Source organism: Pagrus pagrus (assembly GCF_965226575.1).
Source record: "Pagrus pagrus genome assembly, chromosome: 23".
NCBI classification, from domain to species: Eukaryota; Metazoa; Chordata; class Actinopteri; order Spariformes; family Sparidae; genus Pagrus; species Pagrus pagrus.
The window spans coordinates 17,506,009-17,533,018 of NC_140205.1; the positions used below are offsets into that span (position 1 = coordinate 17,506,009).

The 27,010-nt window shown below is 39.4% G+C and overlaps 1 protein-coding gene across 2 annotated transcripts in view; it reads right to left on the bottom strand.

The window, feature by feature from the left end:
* ptprz1b (protein tyrosine phosphatase receptor type Z1b) overlaps positions 1–27,010 on the bottom strand; it is a 61,856-nt gene that overhangs the window by 21,768 nt on the left and 13,078 nt on the right. For both annotated transcript variants that reach the window (XM_084345130.1, XM_084345129.1), the window contains exons 2-6: positions 17,390–17,458; positions 2,796–2,975; positions 1,001–1,152; positions 791–886; positions 610–676 (exon numbers count right to left, since the gene is read on the bottom strand). In XM_084345130.1, the coding sequence (XP_084201256.1) occupies positions 610–676; positions 791–886; positions 1,001–1,152; positions 2,796–2,975; positions 17,390–17,458 (564 nt within the window). The remainder of the gene's footprint in view (positions 1–609; positions 677–790; positions 887–1,000; positions 1,153–2,795; positions 2,976–17,389; positions 17,459–27,010) is intronic.

Sequence of the window (27,010 nt, forward strand, 5' to 3'; positions counted from 1 at the left end):
ACCAGAAATATTCAACACAATCAGGATTTTGTCTGGTGAACATGAAATCAATACTTATTTGACTTTTACTTTTATTACATCACCACTCGGGATGCACGATAACACTGAGACGCTTTAAAAATGAAATATCAGCATCAGCCTGAAATGAAAATTCATGCCGATTGGACAGGCTGATAAGATGATGCCTTATACATGCACAAGCAAACCGTGAATGTGAATGTGGCCAGTGAATGCGTACATTTTGAAAAGAATTGCATGTCTGCATCTATCGGTGGGCCATCATGATAAGAGCACCCATCCATCTATTTATCTGGGGTCGGGTCGCGGTGGCAGCAGGCCAAGCAGGACGCACAAAACAATAAAAGTAGGCAGAATAATATGTTATTTCCACTACTGGAGAGACATTATGTACTATGTAATTAGGTGGAAAAATATGTGCGTGTATCAGCATCGGCAGTCAGTGGAAAAAGAGTTAGAAAATGGATGCATATCGGATAACGGCAAAAATCCAATTGCTTGCATCCCTTGACAGGAACTGCACCCAGCTACACTCTTTGCAGAAGACACATGTTCATTTTCACCCAGAGGTAGTATGTAGAAGTGACCTACCAAACCTGCTGACAGTGTTGACAGCTTCTATAACGGGACTGAAGCTCTCGTTGTCGTCCAGGCTGATCTGTGGAAAAGAACATGAGCTTCACAGACAGGCAAATATAAGACTTTTATTCTAACCATTTAGGGAGGGAGTGACTGATCTCTAACTCAGGCTCAAATCAACAGTTTGACCTACTTCAAACAGCACAACCAAGGCAGCAATCCTCCCCCCTCCCTTAACAGCATCGTCCAGACTTGGGAAGACAGCTGCATCGTAACAGTAGATCTGCATCTGAATGAGAACAAAAAACAGATAGGTAAGCTGAACTCAGGCTTCATTGGTAACAAATGAGTGAACAGTAAATATGTTGATGGATAGATTAATAGATTGTATGTATTTCTGTACCTCCAGAGGGTATTTCATCCCGTTCAGGCTGTGTTCAGACCCATCTGACGTTGCATTGCACCGGCCCCAGTGGAAGGTGATTCTGGCAACACGAAACCTGGAGCTCAGCCCTCCTCCACTCACAAAGAACTCCCCTTCCACACTGATGGACACTAAAACACACACACACGCTTTAGATTTGAGGTTTATGTAAACCTTGATGTTGTTACAGAGCAAAAACGGTTTCCTTCATGGCTGAATGCTGAAACTAATGTACAAGTGCATTGAGATGAAGTTCGTCCAGTGGCCCCTTGAGGGTGTTTTAAGAAACCCAGACTGTCAGAGTCAGACTTTTCCTACAACAGGCTTAATACGGGTTTGAGGGCTTTGCTTGATTGACAAGTCATTCAGACCTCAATACTCAGCTGTGGTCAACCTGGGCACCCAGCTAAATTGGGATCTTCTGGCACTAAGCAACTGGCGAGATTGTGATTCTTCCCCTCAAAAAGGACACAGCAGTGTCTGGCTGCTATAACTTCAATATGTTCATGTGTTTGTGCATTAAATACGGATATTTTGGGCTATTAAAAATGTATTCTGACCATAAACATGTTATCTCAACCTACATTAACTGGTCATTTGGGAGCAACCAAAACAAGCTATAAACATATAACATATTATTCCCACATAAAGGAAATAATAAGGGCCTTATATTCTCATCTTTTATATTTACCACTTGGAGGTGAACTCTAAGTGAGCAATTTCGTATCAAAATGTTCTGATGCTCAATTTACTTTGTTGAAAGACCATTGACTCACAACAGGATATAACACTGAGTTCAGTGAGGATGTGCAGGCCATGTATTTCTCTCGTAACATCATGACAGCTTTGCAATATCTGTTTTAATACGCAATTTCCTCTCTGACTTCACACGGAAAAAAAAGATTAATTTTAGGACCATTAATGTATAGAAGGCACACACTCACACACACACACACACAGATTGAGCCCAGGCTGTATTGAAAAGATGGTGCTGATAGCTCAGACAGTTTTCATTTGTTTATCAGGCCAGACATCACTCCTCATGCTGCCTTTGCTCTCACTGTCTCTTCACATCATCCTCATTTCCCTCCCCTGCTCCTTCTCTCTCTATATGCATACATTTATTCCTCTTGCTACTTTGTTGGCTCTTTTCTGTTGCACAGTTTCATCTCTGCCTCTCGACATCGATCGTCCTTCTTTCTCCACATGATCTCTCGGTGCTGCTGTCCCTCTGGTTGCTTCTCTCTCAATTACTTGGTCTTTGCCTCCTTCCCTTTCATTGTCTGACTCTTTGTCCTTTAAATCCTCGCTGCTCCTGTCTCTCATTAACCCCCGAGTTGTGAATCGTCTTCTCTCTGCATCTGGAAAGTTAAGCTTCTTTCCACGTCTAGGGATTAAGATGTCATGTTAAACAGCACCGGAATAATGTCAAAATCATTTCCATAGATTGAATCTACTGCACACTCTATCTTTCTCCTCTGGTTGCTGCCTTATTATGCGCTTGTGTGGGATCTGAAAGAAAACTCTACATGTCGCTCATCTTCACCAGAAACAGCCTATGTTTTGATTTCCTGTGGGGTGGTATTGCAAACGTGGCTTCTACAGCTTGAACTGCAAATGCAAAAAAAAAGAAAAAGAAAAAGAAAAAGAGAAACTTGCACTTGGGAAAAGGTTTTAATCATGGCTGAAGTATGCTTGAAATTCCGATGGATTGGTAAGATTTATTTCTCATGAGGAAATAGAGATAAAGAGGAGTGAAAGAAGATTAACACACCAGTCTTTCCATTGTTGTGGATGGTGCTGGACTCTGCCGTCAGTTTGTCCCAGCCTTCAAACTGCAGATTCTGGTACTGCAGCCTGACTTGGGTAAACGTCTCATCGATGTCCACAGGAGACTGCCTGGCGCTGTTACAGGACGGGTACCTCTTACCCCAGTTGCGCTGGTTCAGGGTACCTGTATATGAGAGAGAATGGCAGATTAATGAAGAGAGGAACATGTTCATGGACTGCTGATTTGAAATCATCATCGGCAGAAAATCTGGGGCCATAGAGAAACAATAGGATACAAAGAAATGTGTCAGTTTACACTGAAATTCATTTTGCACCCTCAGGCAGCTCCACTTAGGACGTTTACACACTAATTAGATACACAGTTACACATAAGGTACATATTAATAAAAGCACATCAAATGATGTGTACGCACAAAAAACATGCGTTCACCTCCTCCCACACATAAGATGGTGTTTATCAAGGAAGACAGCATACTTCAGAGCAGCTGTGGGTGAAATGATGAAGTGGACATGAAATATAAGGTGAGGAATGTAACCTTAGGTTGAAACATTGTTTGTGTAGGTTGTTTGCCAATTTCACTGATCGTGTCATTTTTTTGTAGTCAACAGAGCGTTCAGAGAATTGTCAAAAAGGGGCACATTAATGCACTTGTTTCTCTCTTTCATTCTTTCATCTCATTTTTTAAATTTACATTGGAAGCATCTGATCCTGAATAATGAAGCAATTTGCATAGACAGTGTCATTATGAGCTCTATAGATTAATTACTGATCATCCTTCTGGTGTTTAATAATAATAATAATGACTGAGATGTTATTGCGATCATGGTTTGCAGGTACATTGTGAGCGCAGTGCTTTAAATAGCCACAGCTGCACATAATGGTCACGCCAAATGAGAGCTGTTCAAATGCTGCTGGAGAACCTTGCTGATGAATCGCAATCAATTTTACTTTTTATTCTTGCTGTTCTTCTCTTTAAAAAGGTCCAATAAGTGGCTGATATACAAATGGGAGTATAAGGGCGTTTCTACATCCCTTTATAGATAATTGTGGGAGTGTATATGAAGCTTGTGCAAGTGCATCCATTTCAACAATTACTGAGATTTATAGAATAGAATCAGGCATACGTACGCACAGCTTTATAAAAGGAAAAGCAATCGAACATTAAATGTAGTAATGATTTATGGATGCCTTGAATATACCTGAACTACATATTTTATAATTGTGTATTCCTGTGTTGAATGAGTATGGCTCTAACGAGGGCAGATGGTCAAACTGTAAGTGAAACATTACTGGTTGGCCTCAGGTCACAGTTTATCCACACACTCTGCAGTATGAGCGTGTGTGTGTGTGTGAGTGTGCATTGTGAATGCATGTCTTGTATTCTCTGTATATTTATTCTGTCAATTGTGCTTTTGATTGGGGAGAGGGTTGCACAGCATGAATTCTGGTTAAACTTATTGATGTGGTGTGGGTGTGTGTGGGTGTGTATCTGTGCGTTTTAACAAGGCTTTTCACATGAATAATGTAAAAGAATACGAACAGCATCAGGAGAAGCTAAAATTGCAGCCAAACATGCAACACAAAAAATCAAAATCAAAAGAAGGAAAAGCAAAAGGGACATCCACAAGATTTTTTATTTATGAGCTCATGTCAGAATTGTATTGCATGTCACACTATCTGCAGTGTGCATGTTTTTTATGTATTCCTTCTTATTTTATTTTAGGGAGTATATAAATACATAAACAGTGCCTTCAAATTTTTTGACATGCAGTTTGTGCGTGTGTGTAAAATATTAATTCACATGTCCAACTTACCTGCGTACACACTGAACTGCTGTGCGAGCACGAGCAGCTTCTTGTCTTGCATTGTCTGCATGAGTGAATGTGCTAATTTACAGTACATGCATTCATCCACTCTTAACATTCCTCCAGGCAGAGTCAGGGAAGTCTCAGAGACAGAACTGCATTTATTATGCAGACTAATATTACTCTGATAAAAACATAGTAGTACATTGGAAAAGTGACAATAATAAATGTAATATATAAATGTAAAAGAAAAAGAAGATTCAAAGTGTATATTGTCATTCATAATATGAAGCAATATCACCAAGAATTTGGTTGGATTCAGGGGTTCTTATGACTCGCATGATAGCTAGTTTCATACCTACTTTTTTTGTGGGGAGCAAAGACTTACTGGATAATGGAAACGTGTCATTAGATGCTTTGTATCCAGTGCTTTGTCACCGGTATGTGTGTGTGTGTTTTACAGTACACAGAAAGGACAATGGGTCTAATGAGGTCAGAGCAGATGGTTTAACTGTAACAGGTCACACATGACTTAACAGGTATTGGGTTAACATTCCTTGTTGTGTGTGTGCATGTGTATGTGTGTGTGTAACCCTAAGTTCAACCAAGTCATTTCCAACTCTATGGCTGCCTGGTTTGCCAACTACAGCTGAACTTGCGGAAACATACTGAGGATTATGGTGAAAATGGCTATAAGTCCACTGGTTCAGCAACATTCAGAAGCATCTTATTTACAGGAGTTGTTTACTAGTTACATACACAATGTTTACAAGTAACAGTTGTTTAATTTCCTCCTGTGATACTGTTGCTTCTGAAAACCATTGAGTGGCGTTCAGTCTGCTGTTGGTCTGTTTGTAGGATGTGAAAATTCAAACAAATTCCAACAATAAAGCTTGTTAAAAATCCAACTATAAACCTTGAGACAGTGTTCACACAACAATCAACAACCAAACTGTCAAAAGTCATGGCTTATGGTCCAAACTCAACACACACAGAAGTACCAGTAGGATTGTTGTTGAGATTTTTTTTCTTAGCAACCCAGAAACCCAAACAACAGACAGACATGGTCACAGAACAACCATAGAATTAGACTGCACTAGTCTAGTATTACATTAAAACTTCAGCAGTTTCATAAAATAGCCTGCACACAAACAACCAAAGACCAAACAGACACATCAGAGAATGAGGAAGAGACGGCAACTCCAGCTAAAATATAGCTATGGGTGAGTAGATATTAGCCCAACACTAAGTAAATAAGGAGACGGGGAACCTGTGTTTACTGTGAAGAAATGTCACATTTCAAAATAAAGTATACAGCACACAGAGGAATTGCCATGTTTACTGCAATAACAGTGTGTTGAAGACAGCCAAAGAGAACACACCTGCTGGCTGTCAATCATGTGACTAGACCCATTTTAAGTTTTTCACACTGATCTTGAGCATGTTTGATTTTGTAGGAACAGCAAGATGAGAAAGAGTGTGTTTCCTACATACACCTCTTGCTGAGAGTTAGATGAAAGGATTGATGCCTTTATCATGTTGCCCACACATTGAACATGTACATGCAGATTCACTGGTGTGAAACCATGCTGGAGGAAACAGCTAGCCTGATTCATTCAAATGAAAAACGACATGGTGGGGTTAGATGGGGAGTGAGTTCTTGCTGCTAAAACCTTACAATGGCCAGACACATTGACTTGTTATGGTCTGATCGCCAAAAATAGTCACAGCACATAATAAAGCCACAACTTTTTCGATTTTACGTTTCAATTTGTGTACAAACTAATAACCAAGATACATGTTAATTACCAAGCTTTTAAGGTGTTGAGTCTTGATCAATGTCAAAGCCAGGCTAGCTATTTCCCCCTGCTTTCAGTCTTTATGTTAAGCTAAGCTAAGTTAAGCTAAGTGATTCCTAGATACAGTTTTAGTTTCATGAGTAAAGGATTACCCATCTTCAACCTCTAGTGTTACTTCAACACCATCATAAAGCTGATGTTTGGCATTGGATTGGAAATACACTGATTGTAGGTGATTAAACATTAAAACAGAATTATTGTCATATTTGACTGTTTTGCACGTGTTTCATGCTCTAAGCAAAGCTCTTTATGTATCTTGTGTTATTACATCTTTACATTTGATTATTGTATGTGTTACTGAACATCTCGTCAGTTCCACATTTGCATCATGACCTATATTTTGCATCAAAGTGCTCATACTGTACATGTGTGCATCTGTGCACTGGGGAAACGACAGGGGATTGTCAGTGTGTCAATGACCACATGTGGCCCCTGTAGCCACATCCGTCACCATCATAAGTCACACACATACACACACACAAATGCAAACACGCACATTGAGTTACTGTTCTGACATAACGCTACCATGGCAACAAGTAGCTGACAGGTCGGAGAAAGGAAGACAAAATATCCCCTGAAGCTAGACTTTCCTCTCTTCATTTAAATCCATAAACACACACGCATACACACACTCGCATTCAGTCAAGGAGTGAAATTTATACGATTAAATATGGAAATTACATTTCATATCTCTCAGTTCCACTTGCTTTTTCAGAGTAGTCCCAGAATAAAGTCTGCTGATGCTGCCAGAGCACCCATTGTTGTCAAATTCATATGGGAGACTTTTAAAGTAGAGTCTCCAATTTTGAAAAAAACATTTCATCAGTATTACTTTTTTTCCCCTCCTTGCTTTTGTCCTTTTACTCTCTCTCTCTCTCTCTCTCTCTCTTTTCGGCACCTGAATAATATACACATTTCAAATTCTACAGGAGGACAAGGAAGAGATTTGCTTAAAATCTGTCTTCTCATCTTCAGGTCTCTAAGATTTAATTTATGCTCATTTTTGAAGTGTTCGATATTAAAATAACAGAAGTTGACATTATGATTTGTTTAAAAATTTACATTTTTAGTAATTGTGATCTGTGAACTGAAGCTGCAACATGCAAAAGACAGGGAAAAAAGTAAAGATGTCTGGAAACTTTGTGAAGAAACTTTGTCCTCTGCAGCAGCTCAAAGAGCAGTCAGGTGTTAAAGTGGTCCAGGCAGAAACCATTCACACCTGATGTGGCTGCTGCTGCTCTTTTTACCCCTGACACCCTGATCATTTCAGCTCACCCCTCATTCTTGAGGGAGGAGAGGTGAGATGAGAAAGGAGCATAAAGGACAAAGAGGAGAAAGGATGAAGCAGCAGAGGACATAAAGGTAGGAGAGTGCAAAGATACAAGGGGATGGAGAAAAAAATAGGTGTAGGGGACAAGAGGAGGAAGACAAACAGAAAGGAGACAAAATTCAGACACACGCACGCACGCACGCACGCACGCACGCACGCACGCACGCACACACAGCTGATCTCCCCATCCATGAAAAGGTTCTGCGCTGCTGAGCGGACTAACTGCTCAGAAAACATGCAGGATTATTAAATTGAATAATGTAGGGCTTGACTTTTGGGGGGACTGTCTGCTCATGTTCGCATCACTGCTGGCAAAAATAGCTGAATATGTATCAAATATTAAAAGCAAAAAGCGGCTGCTGATTTAGTGTAACTCACAGAGGTGCTATTAAATCTGCATCATTGTCAGGCTGGCAGAATAAACCACATGCAGTTGAATAGTTTAACCTAATTTCACCAAAAAAATCCAGAAAAGCTTCTAAATGAAGCATTTTGTAAATTTGGATGGATTAGTTTTGAACTACTGATTATTTGCATTATCCATTAATCTGTTTAGCATATAGAATGACAGAAATGTCCAATCTACAGTCTAAAACCCAAAGAAAGAAGTTTAATTTATAACATAAAACAGGGAATAGAAACAAATCAACCTACACTTGAGTAGCTGGAACCAATGAATGTCTGGTATTTTTTCGCAATAAATCATTAAGCAGTTAATTGACATATCATTACAGCACTAATTAGCCTCCAGCAGCCTCTCATAGGCCTTTATCACAGCAGGCATATTGACAAGCCATAGCAAAGAAAGCACAGGTGTAATTAGTAATCTTTAATAAAAGCTGCATGTCATTTACTTGTCCCACTCAGAGGGCTGTGGTATTGTGCTGCTGGCTTAGTGGTATGGCTACTGGTACGCCTAAATGGAATGGAGCCATCTTTACTTGCCATTTTCTGTATAACAATTATATTACCAATCTTACCCTAATATTCATTAATATGTGTGTCTGTAACCTTACACCCACACCGAAAAAGAGGCTCCTTTAAAGAAACAGACTGCAAACATCTTTTCCCAACTGAAACCCTCAACATTGATTAACACACAAGCCAGTTTGACATTTAAAATATCACTATGTAAGAATAATACGCAGCATGCGAAGCCAATAGTGGTGGCCAGCAGTAACCATGCTTGCACTTTAGCTGGCTAAGGGCAGTGTTGGCTTCGCCTCCCTGTTGGTTCCGTGACTCTCGCCTTACATCTTGTATTGGTTTCTTGAAAGTCTGATTTGGAGGAAAATGTGTTGGATTTCTTTATAGCACCAAACAGGAAGAAGGTGGAGCTAAAACCGACAGAGTTCCTTCAAAATAAATTGGAGGAGCATAGGAGGCCATACAGCTGATGAGATTTATCGTTTTTTGGATTAAGCACCAACATAATACTAGTATGAGGTACAGTTACTAGAACAAATGTTCCTATTCTCTACAACCTCAATATTCAACGGTGGATTTACTCTTATAAAGCAATTGTTCAGTCTTAGCTGGTGTCATGTGTTTCAATCAGTTTCTCAGTTTGCGGTAAAACTCTTTGATTATAACTCAGCAGAAGCCTGAGCAGAGAAATAAGACTTGTTCCTTTGTGTGAGTGGAGACTTCAGTCATTTTTATTCTGCAGAATCAATGTCCATGAATACATTCATGGGTGCATGCGCACACACACACACACACACAACGCACACTGACTGACAAAAAGGAGTGAGCCTGAGGCTGACAAGATCTAAGCTACTAAATGAATCTATTATGAATGGCAGAGAAAGGACTACACACACACACACACACACACACACACACACACACATCACTCTACAATGTTAATGATGGACTGTCACACACATCAGCAGCCAGCGTATCTGACAATCAGACCTGTCAGATTATTCAAAAAGCAAAAAAAGGCGCAGGATATGAATCAGCGCCCCCGTATGCTCTTCATGTGATCTCTGCTCCGTCTAGACGTGTGAATATGAAAAGGTCTATGGAGCGAGAGACGACGGAGAGAACAGTCTCTGTATGGAGTTAGTTAAATATTAATCAATGGCTGACTGAACTGTCTGAGTCTCTCAACTGATTTACTGTATATCTGAACGTATACCGAGAAGGGTCACTTAAAAAAAAAAAAACTTTCTTTAACATAAAATCTTTGCTTCTTTGGCCCGCCCACTGTTGTTTACCTTAACCAATGAGATTACTCCTGCCTACAAGTAAATGTTTGTATAACGTAGGGCCTGATCTGCCCACCTGTGACTGTCATGGCAGACAGGTATTATTGGCTGGGTTGGTAAACATCTGCTTGATGTGCGACTATAATTTTTAGATTCTGAAGTCTTCCCAGTTCACACAGTTACCTCTCATGGTCGTGTGAACTCATTAACCCAGCCACAGACTGGTGAAAGCAGGAGCAACAAAAGAAAATGGGGGACAGTGTTGCGAATAAAGGAACACACACATACACACACCTCTGCATCATTACCTCACGTCTCCCACAAGGCTCCAGGAGCAGCCACACAGACTGAGCAACAACTGGAGCAGAAGAGAAGCCAGCCTGAAGTATTTGGTGACTAAGAGAGCAGTTGAGAACATAGTGGGTGGTGAACACATTCACATGTGTACAGAAAGAGAGACGACAGACACAGGAGATAAGAGGAGGAAAAAATACAGCCGAACAGCTTCCTGGTGGAGAGACAGTCAGAAAGCTGTGATCAAAGCTTTGGCGTTCTCCTCTTGACATATTGGGAAAGTCTCTACTACAGCTTTTAGACCCTCTTGGGACGAAAATCCTCTAATTAAAAGTGTGATAATAAAGTCAACAAAGACGTAGTAATAATGAACACTGACAAGGGTTGAAATTAATTCAGGTTGAGCGCTTCCAGCTACAATTCTGCAATAATTATGTAACAACACCCACTGCAGGATGAAGACTGGCTGATATCTGCAATGATTCTGTAGGAATTATAAACTTTGTAAAGTAAATAAGAAGGGATGAAATTTATTGTGTGTATTATTAGTGATTTATCGGCAATCTAATTTTAAAAAAAAAGAGAAATGCTGAATATCAAATCCAATCATTGGCCAAGTTGATACTGGAAATGCTCCGTAGACCTGAGGGGCACTGCAAAGTCAGGTGATATTTCTTTGGGATTTCATCTCTACAAACAACACTTTTTATAGTACGATAAATAGTCATTTGATCTGTTGTTAATATAAAAATACTGGTTCGCTCACTTTGAAGGTGTATTCTTTCAAGTCTAATTTTGTGCAAATCCTGGCAGGTTTAGTCACATGTGTAAAGTGATTTTACCTTTTTCCTTAATGTCAAGATTATGTTAATGACCTGTAATTACATTTATATTACATGCATAAATGTTAGAATATACATCTGACAAACCTTGTTACAAAAGATACATATGACTGTTTGGTGTCAGTCCTTTTGTCAGAACAGCATTTTTAAAAAAACCTCTGTGCTATGTTGGTGTGGGCGTGTTGCTTGAGGTAACACTGAGAAGATAAAATATGATCCAGAGAGGCCACTTGGAGAAATCAATTTCCCTGAGTTTGAAGACTTATCAGACATTTAAATATTATGAGCTAGGATGTTACAACTCAGCTTACACAGCAAAGTTTATCCTGTGTCTGAATGATTGTGAGGTAAACAGAAGATCTACCAGGAATCTGAACTATAGATGATTGTCAAATACAGTGTGTTGCCACGTGACATTGCTTTGCTAAAGTTAAGCTAGGTAAACTCATTGATGGACGACACCGCTGTTTTGTGTTGGAGACGTCTGCACCGGCACTGACACAGCATCAACACAGTGGTCTCATTGAAATGAATGAGGTGGCAATGTTGTCTTTTTCACACCGTGGTAATGTTTGTCTGGACTTCCTTTTCCTCCAGTATTTTAGAAAAACTGCAGCTACAGCATCAGTACAACAGCTACAGTATCTTGGAAATGGTTCCTTCACTTCATGTTTTAAACATTAGTGAATGTTATGCTTAATGTTTAAACACCAGTGAATACATGAATGTAAGATAAATGTAAACTGTTCAAACCTGCACACTGATCCAAAATTAGCATTTTAGCATTGCCATAATAAGTGTAAATTTTGCATAAAGAATTCTTCTGAGGTTTGGTTAGATGGAGCTGTCACACAGCTTCTAACGTATCCATGTCAGTCTAGTGCTAATGATTCTTCTGTACTAATGAAGAAAAATAGCGCACTATTTAACGAGGAGTGTGATGTGAACATATAAATCATTCAGTGTCTGCCACATTCCACTTCTCTTTCTGATCAGATCATTTAGAGCATTAAGAAATGGTTTGAGGACAGGATTTATGAACAGGTATTTAAGCTGTGTATGTGAGTGTGAATGTTCCCCAGACAAAGCACCAGGGGAGTATTCAATCCTGCATTGCCCCTGGGTAGGACTTAGTTGGATGAAGAAGATGAAAGAGACAGAGAGACAGATACAGAGGTAGAGAAAAAAGTAAAACGGGCAAAAAGCAATAAACTTGACCAGTAATGTATTCATCATTTTGATACTCTAACATTCTCTTTGTGTTTCTCCTTCATCAGATTACTTTTAAGGTTGCTGCTCCAAAGATGAATACAATTAAGTTTCATTTTATCTAATGACATTTCATCTGTTCTGACAGTTCATACTGATGTTGTTCTGTGGGAATTGTGTGCTGTTTCAATACATATAAAGTAGCAGTATAGTATCCTTTGTTTTGTTGAGATATTTTGGACAGGATCCCTTTGAAAAATGTATTGCTCCCCATTGCAATTGCCTGGAAGAGGAAACTATCACAGTGCAGGATTACACACAAACACACAAGCAGACATACACGCATAACAGATGGGGCCCTGGGGGGTGTCTTCCAGGCAGGAGGATCCCAGGGACCCCCTGGAGACAAAGCAGAGAGGAATGATGGGAACAAAATGGAGGAGCAGGGATTCTTTCACGCACAAACATGCACAGTGTACCTGCAGGCTTAATGTTAATACTGTTATATACCTTTTATCAAGATTTTAATTAAGACTCAGTTATAAACCAAATTAAAGAAACCATGTTGGCACTGCGGTAACTGACTAAATTTACTCCCTGACTACATTAATGAAGACACTAACAAAATCTCATCTCTGCCTCAACAAGGGATTATCAGCAGGTATAAACATTCTGACAGTGTATCTAATATGATTTCAAATCTGCATCAAAAGCACAATTAATCAAATTAACATACTCAAAAAGCATCGGATTTAGATAATTTAAGTATTTTAAAGCTTTTCCAATACATATTTCTGTATATTAACAATTGATCAAATGCTTATGAACTATGTGAAAGGAGTGCTTGTAGTGATCCGCTTACTGTATAGACAAAGTTAGCAACTAGCAGGTGAACATAGTGCAGCATTTAGCAGCTGAAGAGTGACATATTTCTCCCAGGAGTTGTTGAAGACCAAAACAGAGCTTGAAGGAGAGTGAATATTGGACCAATGTTAATGTAGCTCTATGTGCTAGCAAGTTCAACATAACTTTGTGAGGTAATGTGGCAATGTTGTGTTGACAACTTGTTGCACTGACCCCAAGTGACCAACAAACCTGAAACATTCATACAGTCATACACTCAACAGATGACAAAAGGTCAACAACAACACCTCTAGTTCCTGGTCATAGTGTGCAAGGTATTAAATTGTGTTATATACATTGTGTAAATTAACTTTATTCACTGCCAGACTACGAACATGAGAGTGACTGATGGGAATGGGGGTGTTAAATTCTAAATAAATATGGTCAGACATTTGTGTTTTTTCATTATCAGTCTACTTGAGCATTCATATAATTCCTATGAGACGTGTTAATCGACAAAGCTGCTGCTCATATTCACAAATACTAATGTAGACTTCTCTTTATTAGCTTATGCCAATTGTTCAGTACAGAGAAAAAGTAATTCTACCTCTGTTATCACGTTGTACTTCTATACATTTCTTTATTAGCTGCACAAAATTTGACTTAATATTTGAATTTTTTGCAAATTTTACTGATTACTGATTCCTCACTCTATTTTTGCCAATGGCGCTGATAATCTCCCATTTGAAAAACTATAACTTGTTAAAGTGCTAAATCCTCACTGAGATAAAGTCTATGTGTGTAATGTGTTGTAGTTACTTAAAAGTTCAAACTTTTTGATCAAAATCAAACCAAACAACCATGGATTGTTTGACGCAAGCTTTTTCAAAAGGTGCATTGTGATTTTGATGTCGCCTAATTTTAAACCCTCCTCGTCTGCCTCTCTTCCTTTCAGTTAAGCTCTTCTTTTTCAACTCTCCTTCTCTCCGTCGCTCACTCTCTTGCCCACCTCTTCCTTTTATTTCCCTTTATTTCCATTTGCCCCCCCTCCCCTCCTACTTCTGACCCAACTAAAAAGCTGTGCACGGTGCCTCACAATGAAGTGCGTTTCTTTCACATGTTAATGCTTTTACTCATGGCTCAGTGCACAGCACAAGGCAAGAAACAGAGCTGCACAGAAAAACAAGATTGTACACACGTACACACAGACATGTACGCACACACACACGCTCGAAGCAGAAATGGCTACAGTTACAATGAATCCAAATGAACTGCCACTGAGCTGCCTTCAGTTGTGATGATGAACTTCCAAACCCAACAGAGAGGAAAATGAGAAGTATGGCGTAGCTATAGAATGAAGAATGAATCACAGAAAGCAAGACAGAAAGACAGAAAGCAAGAAAGAAAATAAGAAAGAAAAACATGGAGGGAAAAGAAAGGCCGTCTCCATTTCATTTATATTGCAGACAGGCTTTTTATCATTCATGACTACTTCAGTGTATCACACACAAAAAAAACCCTATTACACTTTGTCAAACAGGGTGTATGTGCCCGAGCATTGATTGTAAAGATTTGACGAAGGGAAAGAAAACAAACCTGTGAGATGAAAATACGTGTGCATCTATTGATATTCATGCTGCTTTGACTAATATGAGACGGCAACAAAATCTCACAGCTGTACTGTCGCATGTGTGTGAGTCACTGCATAAATATAAGTCCTTTAAAACAAGGCCAGGATACATATTTTAAGCTGTGTTAATTCAACTGGATGTTCAGGCCCATGGAGTTAATGTAGTTTTTACATTTCCCTGTTTCCATTTTATTTATTAATAGATGTTTTTTTTTTTATTTCCAAAAATGTATAAGTGTTCTTCAGTTGTTTGCAACAGACAGCTGAGAAAACATGTCCAGTACATCTTGTCTGTTGCATCATTATGACCTACCATTAAAGCCTGATCATTTCTTTGCACATTAACCCAACATCCATAAGGTACATTTTGCAAGAGCTGCAGTCAGTTTTTGTCACGACTTAATGGGGATTTTTAGAAATGCAGGTAATGGACTGATGTCTAAAAGTACACTGAGTGGTGAAGAAGAATCTTCACACACTTCCTGGTTAATGAAATAAAATGATGTGTTCATCATTGAGTGAATTCTGGCTCTGCAGCCCAGACATCATTTCCTTGTTTCATTTTGAAGATAGTGTCGCATTTTTGAGTGAAAGAGTGACATTAACTGTGTGTCTTTGAAAGAGTAAGCTTCTTTTTTAAGTAGCTGAGAGGTAGAGCCTTAAAGAACAGATCCAAATACTGGATCCAGCACACCGGTGAACAGCACTGCCAACTCTCTTGTCATTACTTGCTGCTCATAATGTCCCTACAAGTCATCAACACTTGTTTCTGAGAAATAAAAACAGTAGAAAAATAAAGAAGTTACATTAAAAACAAGTACGATCAGTAAGATCTTCTTTTCACTTTGCCTAAAATTAATATAATTATCTGACATATTTATCAGTTTGATTTATTTACTACAGCTTTCATTACAACAACTTCACAGCTAATAAGCTGCTGGTCTAATTTGCCCTCATGCTAGAGAAGGTTCAAGCGGGTCAATAAAACACGCTTTGTGTCATTTCTGCCACAAGGGGTCTCTCAATCAAAACATTGAAAGCAAAAGACATAGTTTGATGATGTGAAAAAGCGTAACCACCTTTGCTAATGAAAATCTATCCAGGTGACTCACGCAGAAATGTTCACGATCAAAAAGTTAAGTTTTATTCACGTCATGTTTAATCACAATCACCGACTTTTTTCCTCACTCTCGACGTATTATCTAATGTTGTCTCCAGAAATTATGGCAACATGCAACCACATAAAACGCACCATTAACTTAAGCCAAATTACAAATTTTTCTCTGGGTTTATCTACATCTTTTATCTAACCAGGTAAAAGACTCATTGAGATTAAAAGATAACTTCATCATGTGTAGAAGTGGAAAGCAGCAACTGATAGATTATTAAAGAGATTATTTACATAAATCGAACACTGCAGTGGTCCTAGTATTGAACCCTGCAGTGCACCTTTTTATATAGGAAGGAAGAGAGAGAAGGACCCAGCCAAATGTACACATTGTGATCTAACTGACAAGTATTTTACAGTCATGTGCTAAACACATGGCCAGATAATCCAATATTTTTTTGTTTAGCTGCAAAAATGACATGGTCAACTGTGTCAAAAGCTTTTGAACATTGTTGAAAATGTTGAGGGTAATGGGAGAAGATAACTCAACAAAAATCATAACAACGGTCTAGTTGTTTTTAGACATTTTAATGTGGACATATTATATATTTAATGACCAGAAAGAAAAGAGGCAGCAGATATTATGAGCTGCAAATGGCATTGTGTCAATTATCGCCACCGATCTACTCGGGTGCCGGTTAATAAGTTTAATAGCTTTGTATTTAACCTACTGTTGACCTGTTGAGCCTGATCGCTCCTCACGATTCCCCCACCGACCATTAAGAGGCTAATCTCTCCCTCTGGGACCATTACTGTCTGTCTGTGTCCACTCTTTGTTTCAGTCGGACCTCGGCTTAGCCCAGTGGGGGCTTTGTGCTGAGTTAGCTGATGTCATCTAACCATATGGTCCGAGGCAGATCAGGGCTCTCTCATGGGAGATGTTAACAGATAATTCCTTTAATTCATGTGATATTCAGACTGTTCAGGCTGACATTTACTAGCCTGATGGAAATCTCCCTTATAATGTCTATTTTAGGAAGTGTCTGTGTGATTTTGAAAGGCAAGAAACAGCTCCTTTGTGTTTGCAAGTGTACAATAATTTATTCTGCTTGTGTTTTATTGCTCCTTTATTCTTTTTTATTATTAATGTAAAAGATTTTCTGAAAAATGTATAAAGAAAATTGTGTAACAATGCATTAAAAAAAAGTTAAAATTTGTACCTGTTAAGCACATGTGATTGGCCTACTTACACTGTGGGTCACTATATAACCCCCAACAGATGACATAAATATTAAGATGTAATCATCACTGATGTCACCAGTACCTCATTCTGGGATCATACTCACTCTCAAGGCCACCCAAACATTCCACCTCCAATCAGAAAAACACCTCATTCTCTGTCATCTAGTGGCAAACTTTAAAAAGCAAACGGCTCATACATACCTGAGTAGGACCAGTCGATATCTTCTGGGAGTTTCCTCAGGCCTCGGACCAGCGGCTCTGCTGCCACGACTACAGCACAGAGGATGACAGAAAGGTTATTAGTGCCATTTTGCATCTCCAAAAACACACACAAATTCCCAGACTGACAGGTGAAACCGTGACCAGCTGCTGTGACTCCACCACATGATGAGTGGCAGGCTTTTCCTGTCATTCAGGGGATACATTTCAGAACTAACTAACCTGCCTGGAAATAGACTGACTTCAGTCAGGCATCGCTGTCAGATGTGATGTCACTGTTTGTGTTGTGCGTATTTCAGCCTAGCAGAGTGAGATGATGATTTCTGCGTGAACAGATAATTTTGAGAGTCTGGGTAACAATCATTACACAAGTACAACAGACAGTCGCAGTCATCAGTTAAACTTTAATTGGATAGTTTGGGACGTCCTTTCAGCTGCTGCTGCTGCTGCTCATGTAGTGACATGAGTCCCTGTACAGCCACACAACACCTTAGCTTTTTTTTCAAAGGTGGAAAATGATATGTGTGCAATCCACACAAGATTGTGAGTTGTAGCAGAAGCACAACACTAACCTTCGGTCTGGCAAATAGATACATACACAAACACCAACATGCATACACGAGGTTACACTATCATTGGTTATCACCGTACAGCAGACCACTTAAGAGGGTGAAGGAGGGAACTGCATCACTATTAACATAATTTTTCTCAAGTGACACACCCACACATACACACAAAGACACAGACAAAACTATCCATTGCATGATAGCAATTTTCACTCAGGGACGGTCGAGGATAAAATGATGTATGAAGTCACAGTTGGATGATTCAGTGTGTGTTTGTGTGTGAGTGCTACTTTCCTAACAGATTCTCGCACCAGCGGTACATTCATTAACATCTTTTGTTTTTGTCTCTTGCTGTCTTCTTTTGCCCTATGACTTAAAAGCACATTGAACACACACACCTACAGATGCACAGCTCTCTTCCTTATGTTATTTGTACTTAAGTGTCTCTCTCTCTTGGCTTTCTTTATATTCATGTCTCCACTGTTTCTCCTCCTGCTAGCAGGAATGGGTCAGATCTCTTTCTGATAGTCACAACACATAACATAACAGATAATAAACACACATGGTGTAGTTGACAAAGCTGACATGAACAGTGCACTAAACATTATACTTTCTCATGATTTAATTCATAGCAGAACAGTGAGCTCCTGTCATGTCATGTGGATAATGTCAGCAACATTAATTATTATTAAGTGTCACTTGCTGGTGGGAAAGTTGTACATCCAAAAATCCCAACATTAGCACACCACCCCTGTCAAGAGTTCATTCCCATTGAGGCAACACATACTAAAAACATGTGCTTCATGTTTCAAACAAGAGTTTTTGCAGCCTATGCCCGGGTATTGACAGTGACACTGTAAAACACTTAAATATACAGTATGTAATTACTCTCCCCATTAAAACAAAGAACTAGTTCAACGATGTCATGAAATAGCGTGGGATCATGTGAGCTGCTGTCTTTTAACAGAACATGCAGCAAGCGACAAAGAATAATCATGCTTCATCTCCAGTGAGCATTAGTAAACAATATAGTGGCTAATTAGCTAGTTCACTGACTTCCTTCCTCACTCTCTGATGGATTATCTGGAATTTATAATTTTTTTCCCAGAAGTTATAGCAACAAGAGTGTGTAAAGGGCATATGACGCCACTGAAAGGCAACCACATCGAATGCACTGTTACCTTGAATAAAATGACAGATGTCTCTGGGTTTGAACATTGTTGGAAACCTTTGGGGTAATGTAAGTACACAACTCAACAAAATATATTGCAAAGGCCTGGCATATTCAGACATTTTAAATGTGGAAATGTTATATATTGTACATTTAAGATACAACCAGATATAGGCATATTTTACATGATCAAAACTTGTACTGACAAACACCTAGAGAACACATCCAATCCGAAAGAGCCTGCTCTATCCCCCGCAAACAGAGGAGGAGGTAGGAGCAGGGGTCACATGCTAATACAGATTACAATATAGAAATTAATCATAAACAGGACTGACAAACAACATAAATAAATAAAAAGTAAGGGGAATAAGACAATACATCCTCTCTTTTTTGATATTTCACTGCGCACAGAGAAAACCACAATCCTCTCCTTCGAGAAGATGAAAGCCCTGTGTCTAGTCAGATTTAGGTCATGGGCAACTACCACCATACCCACAACATTAGGTCTGTCCATGTGTCACAGAGGGACATCGTATAATCCTATTGTTTACTGTGTACAGCCGATGGATTAAAACACTGGGTGATGTGTGACAGCACGCGCTCGTTCATATACAGTAGTTTAATCAGACTATGTGTTGTTGAACTCGTGAAGACATGCAATGCAGTGTATCCACTGCCAGACAAAACCCTTCTGTATCATCTTTAAAATCTTCTGCCTCAATGAATATTAAACAAATCCCAATACAGATGCAGCCACGGGGGATTTAATGTGTATTTCACACTTGTTCAACTCATTTTTGCCTCTTTCGTTTATCCCACAGAGACCCGTGCTTAAAGTAAAAAAATCTTTTCTTTCTTTTCAGCGTTTGGAGGTTACAGAGAGCTCTCTGCAGAATAGCTAACTGAAGAGCTAAAAACAGACTGCCTAAGGATCAAAAATGTCTTTAAAAGTCTGAGGTACTGAAAGCCTTCAAATAAATTATAATTACATGTGATCACAGCTTTCTTTGTGATGCTTCTTCACCATTAGATTAAGTTCATTGTGAATAAGTTGATAGCTCTTAAAAGACACTAAATTGTAGAAATATGAAATGAACTGGAACCTGAAAGTCATGCAAATGAAAAATGATAAGATTTAGCACTTTACAACTAATACTAGACTAAAATATTATGGCATGCATGACCACATGCAAATTTCTATGCTCTTTTATATCTGTGTAATATAAGTGGACAGTGAAAAGAGACCAAAAAAACAAAAAAGACTTAATATTGACAGAAAAAGTCCAAAGGACATTTCTAAACATCAACAAGACTAAACTTAGGAGTTTCTCCCCAGCCTTGTTTCCCAGAGTGATGTGTGTATGTGTGTGAGAGACTCCACTGTCATTCAGACTTCCACGTATAAACTCAGTGTATTTGAAGATTACATTCATGTTAGCACATTGGACAAAGACTGCTGAGGAAAATGAATGGGTGTAGGCAAAAGGGGAAAAAGTGAAGAATGGAGTTGACTGAGGGGTTGTAGCGTCAATAATGGCTTCATTAACATCACACTGTGAGGGATTTTAATCTAATTTGCCTTTGGCGTGCCACCGCAACACACACATGCCCACACACACGCACACACACACAGAAATTCACAAAATTACACCCTCAGGATCACTTGTTGTTTCAATGTGATTTTTCAGAGCTTATTAGACAGAATTTCCATCTGAAAAGGGGATGTACTCGGAATATTTCTTTGGCTTAAATAGGAAAACTACAATTGAAATAAATTTTGAATTTAATTTACTCACGAGAACTGCATAATCAGATAGTGGAAATGCATTTGAAATATCTTTAAAATATTAAACATTTTAAAGCACATAATAACTGTATGTCAATGTTTTTTCTCCCATGTGGTCGCCTTGACTTGATTTTAATTGAAATTGCGAAACCAGACAGACCGACTTCGACATCAGTCGCCCTCCATTCAGCCGAGTCAGCTGATGTATCCTGTTGTGACTATTAAGTAAAGTTTCTTGAAACATCTAAGTGGAGCTGCACTCACAGGAACAAGCTTGCCAAGACAGTTTCTTTACATTGATGGATTACAACTCTTAGCCCACCACTGTGTGTGAGCAGTTTAATTCAGTGAGGTGACACAAAGGCTGTTGGAAATGTGAGAAATGAAAGTTTCCAAACTTGTCTTTAATATTTATATGATACTCTGACTTAACCTGACCATCAGATGGTTTGCTACAAATAACTGTCTGTGGAAACTTTTTGAAAAAGGGTAGGCCCTTTCAAAAAATACTTTTCAGGTATTTTTTTTTTTACAGGTGATTGGATGAATCATCTGTCTACCGCCATCTATCATTGACTCTCAATCAATCAGATCAACGGCTGGAAAGCGCTACCAGCAGAGGCAGTTGGTAAATCAAACTTTCTTTTCTTACTTTTCTCTTCTTTCAGTAAAGAAATACTCTCCAGTTCAGATGTAACTGATGCTATAGCAGCATCTACGGTAACCTCTTCAAGAGCCACCATAACCACGCCCATAGATGTCTATTGTTCATAATAGGATGCTAAATGGTCAAAACCACCATTCAAGAGGGATTCATGAGATAGCGTGATCATGTGATCTCATGAATCAATCTGCCTCGCACGGTAAGCTCTGACCTGACTCTGATTCTTAGATAACCATTGGTTGACAGTTCAAGAGTGAGAGGTCACTGAGACCTGGTATTAATTCTGCAACAGCAGAGCAGAACTGCAGAGAAGAACTTTATGTAACAGAAAACAAATAATCCAAAGTATAGCAATCAGGGTGCCCCCATGGCTTAGTGTTTAAGATGCTGACCAATAATGAAAAAAGAAAACAGTAACATCTTCCTTATCAGATATCTGTCTATCATGAGCACATAGTATGCCATGTAAACGGGTTATTGCGCACAAATAACCAAAACGTTTAAAGTTAATAAATAATGTGAAATTACCACACTTGGTTAATGAGCAGACAAAACTGTTCCATTGCTTTATGAAAGCTAAAATAGCAGCTGCTTGTTTTTGATGGACATGTTGGGTCGTACACATCACTGAAGCAGTGGTGAGCTCATAGTACTTTAAAAGCTATTTGACAGAGACACAGTTGCTGTCAGTCATTGGAGGTGGCAGAGGAACAAGGTGATGAGACAGTGCCGCACAGTTGAACAGCCAGGAGCAAAGAGACACCGGTGCTCAGGTTTAAGAGCACAGTGGATAGTGATGGGACTTCATTGCCACAGGCTGGTCATGCATGAAGCTCACAGCTGAATCACTGTATTATTCCACCCATCTGCACTCTATCTGCTTCATCCGATTTCCCGGGGGCTCCACAGACCTGACATTAAAGGTTCAGGTGACTGCGGTTGGAACAAGGCATTTCTATGGATGGTGTTTTATTCATATGGGAAAGGTCAACAGACATGCAGTTTTCCAACAAAGCTCTGGCTTATTGTCACACATTTATACACCTCATTTTCAGTGACTGAATCAATGGCAGACCGACTGAAACCTGATGGAGTGAAGGACTGATTTCCGCCAAAAGTAGAGCTCGATTTGAATTATGCCCTGTGTATTGGCATGAGTGAGTAGGACTCCACAGCTGACAGTGTGAGGCAGAATAATGATACAAAATGAAAAGCTAAATGAGGATGTGTGTCAGCCAGACACCTGGTACTCTGACTAAAAACTCCTCTCATCCTAAAGTGTCACTCACTGAGGATCATTTACCACAAGAGCACCACTCATATGATCAAAACATGCTGAGGCAATGCAGGAGTGTAGATCATTAGCTCTCACTTGCCAATCAGGTGGATTTTAAAATTCATATCATGACAGAGGAATCTGAACTGATCTCATCAGCATGTTCATTAAATTGTATAGTGGGTAGTTCAAGTGTTTGACAGACAAAATGTAAACACAGATGAGATTTTTAATTACACTAAAACATCATTGCTGATCCTCTTGTGCTGACAATGGGATTACCTCACGTTATGTTATGTCATTTTCTCAAATTAAATGTGCACCAATTTGGAAATTAAATGCTTTATTTACACTTCCAATAATTTACATCTCACGCAGGTGAACAGCTGTCTTGTGCTAGTTAAAGTTATAAACCTTAAGATTTTCAACCATCTTAATGGTTGACATATTTCCAGAATTCGCAATTTACTAAATTTAAGTTCTGTTATTCTCTATATATATTACTAATTCTCTATACTCAGTATAGTAGCATTCATTGTTCATGATGGACTGTGTAACTGTTTGTAATTGAATGATGTCAGCCTTCCTGTTCACCGTCCTCCGAATTATGTTTCAGAGCTGCAACTAGTGAATGCTAAACAACCAAACCTTTCCCACTGCTGCATTTAACTGACGAAACTAGGGGTAGACCGATTATCGGCCTGGTCGATTATTTGGGTCAATATTCAGCATTTTTCCCATTATTGGAGTGAGTGATTTTTCTGTCTGATAAAATAATTTAAAAATGTGCTACTTTGGTTCTGATGCAGCATCCTCTCACTCAATGTCCTGCCCACAGCACTATCTGATTAGTTACATGTCACAATTCAAGTCTATCAACTGAATAATCTGAATATGTAGTGGAGAGGAAGTATAAAGTAAAAACAGTAATTTAATAAATTGTACTTAATAAGTAATTCCATCACTGATCGTTCTTAGTTTTGACACTAAGATTTACAGTTTAACTGCAGTATATTGATTCTAAATGTTGGTCATCGGTCTGCTTGATTTATAATAATCTGTATCTGCTCTGAAAAAGCGATAACGGTTGACCTCTAGACTAAACACATGGTGGCTTTTATTGTGAAGCATTCAGACAATGTACTTATCACCAAAATTAGTACTGCAGGTTTGGTCATTTTCTGCATTTTCTTTTACAGTGAATCCATTTCAAATATATTGCAGAGATAAAAGGCACAAGAGCTGTAAACAGATAAGCTGTTCTCATAATGTATTTCTGACAAATTAGCTGTTCAAGGAATGTCTTCTGTGGTTTTATACCACACTTACTGTTATCGGGAAGACTGCAGGTGTTGCCAAATCACACAAAGGCAAGGGTCATGAAATTGCAACCATCTACTCTCACTCTCCCAACAGGCTGAGGTCCCCTCAGATCCTCTTGCATCCATCCATCACGTTCTGCTCATTCCAGGAGTGATTTTGTGATGAAGTGTTGGAATTTACTGTTTTGGCATATCCACTTGGTCTTGACCTTTGCACTTCTTCAGTTACCAATTTCTTATGCTTCCCAGCCACCTTTCAACGACCCAGAAAGACGGGGCATGAACTTGGTGGTGAAATATAGATTAAAGGGGGAAAAAATAAAGCTAGCTGGTCTACTTCACCTTGTGAACCTTGAGCAGGTTTGATCATTGCTATTAAAACTTTTATTAACTGCACTGAATTCAAGTCTAACAGTGACTAATTATTTTCTTTCCCTTAGGCTACATGCAGCAACAGCTCTGGATGGTAGTTTTTTGGGATGGAGTCGCTGCAGGGAGGATTCACTGAAGCCGGTTACATGTTGATAGTGTTGGGATAAGTGAGCCGGTCCCAGCTGAACACTAATGAATAGCACCGTGTTGGATTACATGACTCCTGGGGCTGATTTAGCCTGGAATCCCCGCGATGAGAGAATATTTCATCGGCTGCATTTACACCAGCACAAACTGATTTTTAACAGTAGATGTGATTACTGTTTTCCTATTAGATGAAGCCCTGTGTTTCTCCAGGGACAGAACGCCTGTGTGTTCAACCCACAGGAGTGAAAGTGTGTGTGCGGTTCAGTGAATTTATGAAGGGTTTAGTTTGAAGGCTGATAAACAAGGCTGTGTGACCTCTCTAGAGACATGACTGCATTTTTTATCATTTTTCAATCAGTTTTAAACAATCTGTTTTCTCAGCTGATTCAGTGCCAAAGCATGAGTGAAGAAATACTTGCATCTGGCAGCCAAAAAATACGATTGTGAAGGCCGAAGTGGATGAATGGGTGCACAAAGCATGTGATTTTGACACAATATACAACACACCCACCATTACATTTCCAGAATGGTGACTATTTTTCCATGTCCAAGACCCAAATCAAAATTAAATGTCCATAAGTGTCTGGCCTAGCTAAATGCCACCATCAGCATGCTAACACACCCGTGCTAGACAAAAACTCAGGTGACAACTGAAGTCATTAGGATACATTTTGTGGAAACTATGAATGAACCAAAAGGAAACGCCACGATCAACTTTGCAATACGGAAACCTAATCAAGTCTAACAACAAGGTCTGTGGATTATCTTGAGTAACCAGGTCTCAACTGTATTTACTTCGGCGCTTTGAGCATCACAAGCCAAATGCTATCTACTTCCATTGTATTCGAGAGAAGGCAGATAGCTCTATGGCCAATATTCCCAAAACTCTGCAATTCACGGCAAACAATCTAAATGGAGCACTACTGGTAAGAGGAAAAATATGTATTTTCGATCTGGGGAACTGGGACCATCTGTCCCATGAAGTATATACTGTAAATAAAGCCCTCTGTCAAGAGGTAGCAGTGTTACAGTGGAAGTACTAATTAAGCTCCATGTTAAATATATTTTGCCATAAATGAAAGGACTCAGAGACAACAACTGCCATAACTGATCAGTGATGAGCACACGGCATTCGTGTCACATAAAACGTGACACCTGTTGACCTCAGTGTCACTCTCTCGCGCGCGTGCACACACACACACACACACACACACACACACACACACACACACACACACACACACACGCACACACACACACACACGCGCGCGCACACACACACACACACACACACACACACACACACACACGCTCATCTACACATACATATAGGCACATACCTCGAGGGGCCAGACTATAACTTATATAGCATTCAGCTGTGTTGAGTGTCAGCTGGTTAAATTAGTACGCTTCACTTGTCTCTCATTCACTGTCTCACTGTTTCTGACGCCTTGTATTTGCCCTGTCAGCCTCTGTCTGATCTGCAGAAAAACTATGCACAGGACCATTAACAAAATCACAACACAAAAACAAATACGAAAGAGAGAGAGAGGAGCTATAACTCTTCGACTGAATAGTAAACAATCTTACTTAAGTGTTGATAGGACAATGTGCATCATGATTATTTAGCCAACTAATTAAATGTCTATCTAATGGCTGGGACAATATTGGCCATTTAATCAAAGCCCATCCATTTAATTACTTGTGGAGGAGATTAGGATTATTGGTTTGTGGATATGGAATAACAATAGTAAATTCTCTCCTCTGTCTAGTGCACCATTAAAATCTCAAATTTTGTCCACATATGGTTTGTATAAGCTGAGGCATTTTGAGACCCCTTTTTCGTCCATTTGTGCAGTGCTACTAATGCTGCAGCATGGGAGACGTCTCCCATTAGTGTCCTCTGTCCGGCTGAATGAACGAAGCCTCACAGTGAAGTCCAGCAGCACAGGTTATGACTTAATGAGATTGGGCTCCATATTAAACAGAGGATATTGTTTCTGAGTGCCATACAAACCCTTGCATTGTTCCACAGGGACACGACAGCACTAAAGCCGCAATATAAAACCTTATCAGACAAGCCTATCATTTGGATCTGTGTGTGTGTGTAATGGAGTGTGTGGAGTGTGTTGCACTCCAGTTGTTCTGGTGGGTACAAGGGAGTCAGTTTTGAGGGGACCGTGAGAATTTGGGGCCCTGTGTTGGAGGTGGTAATACAGTTGAACAGCTGGGGGGGTTAAAAAACCCACACATGTGCACACACACACACACACACACACACACACACACACACACACAC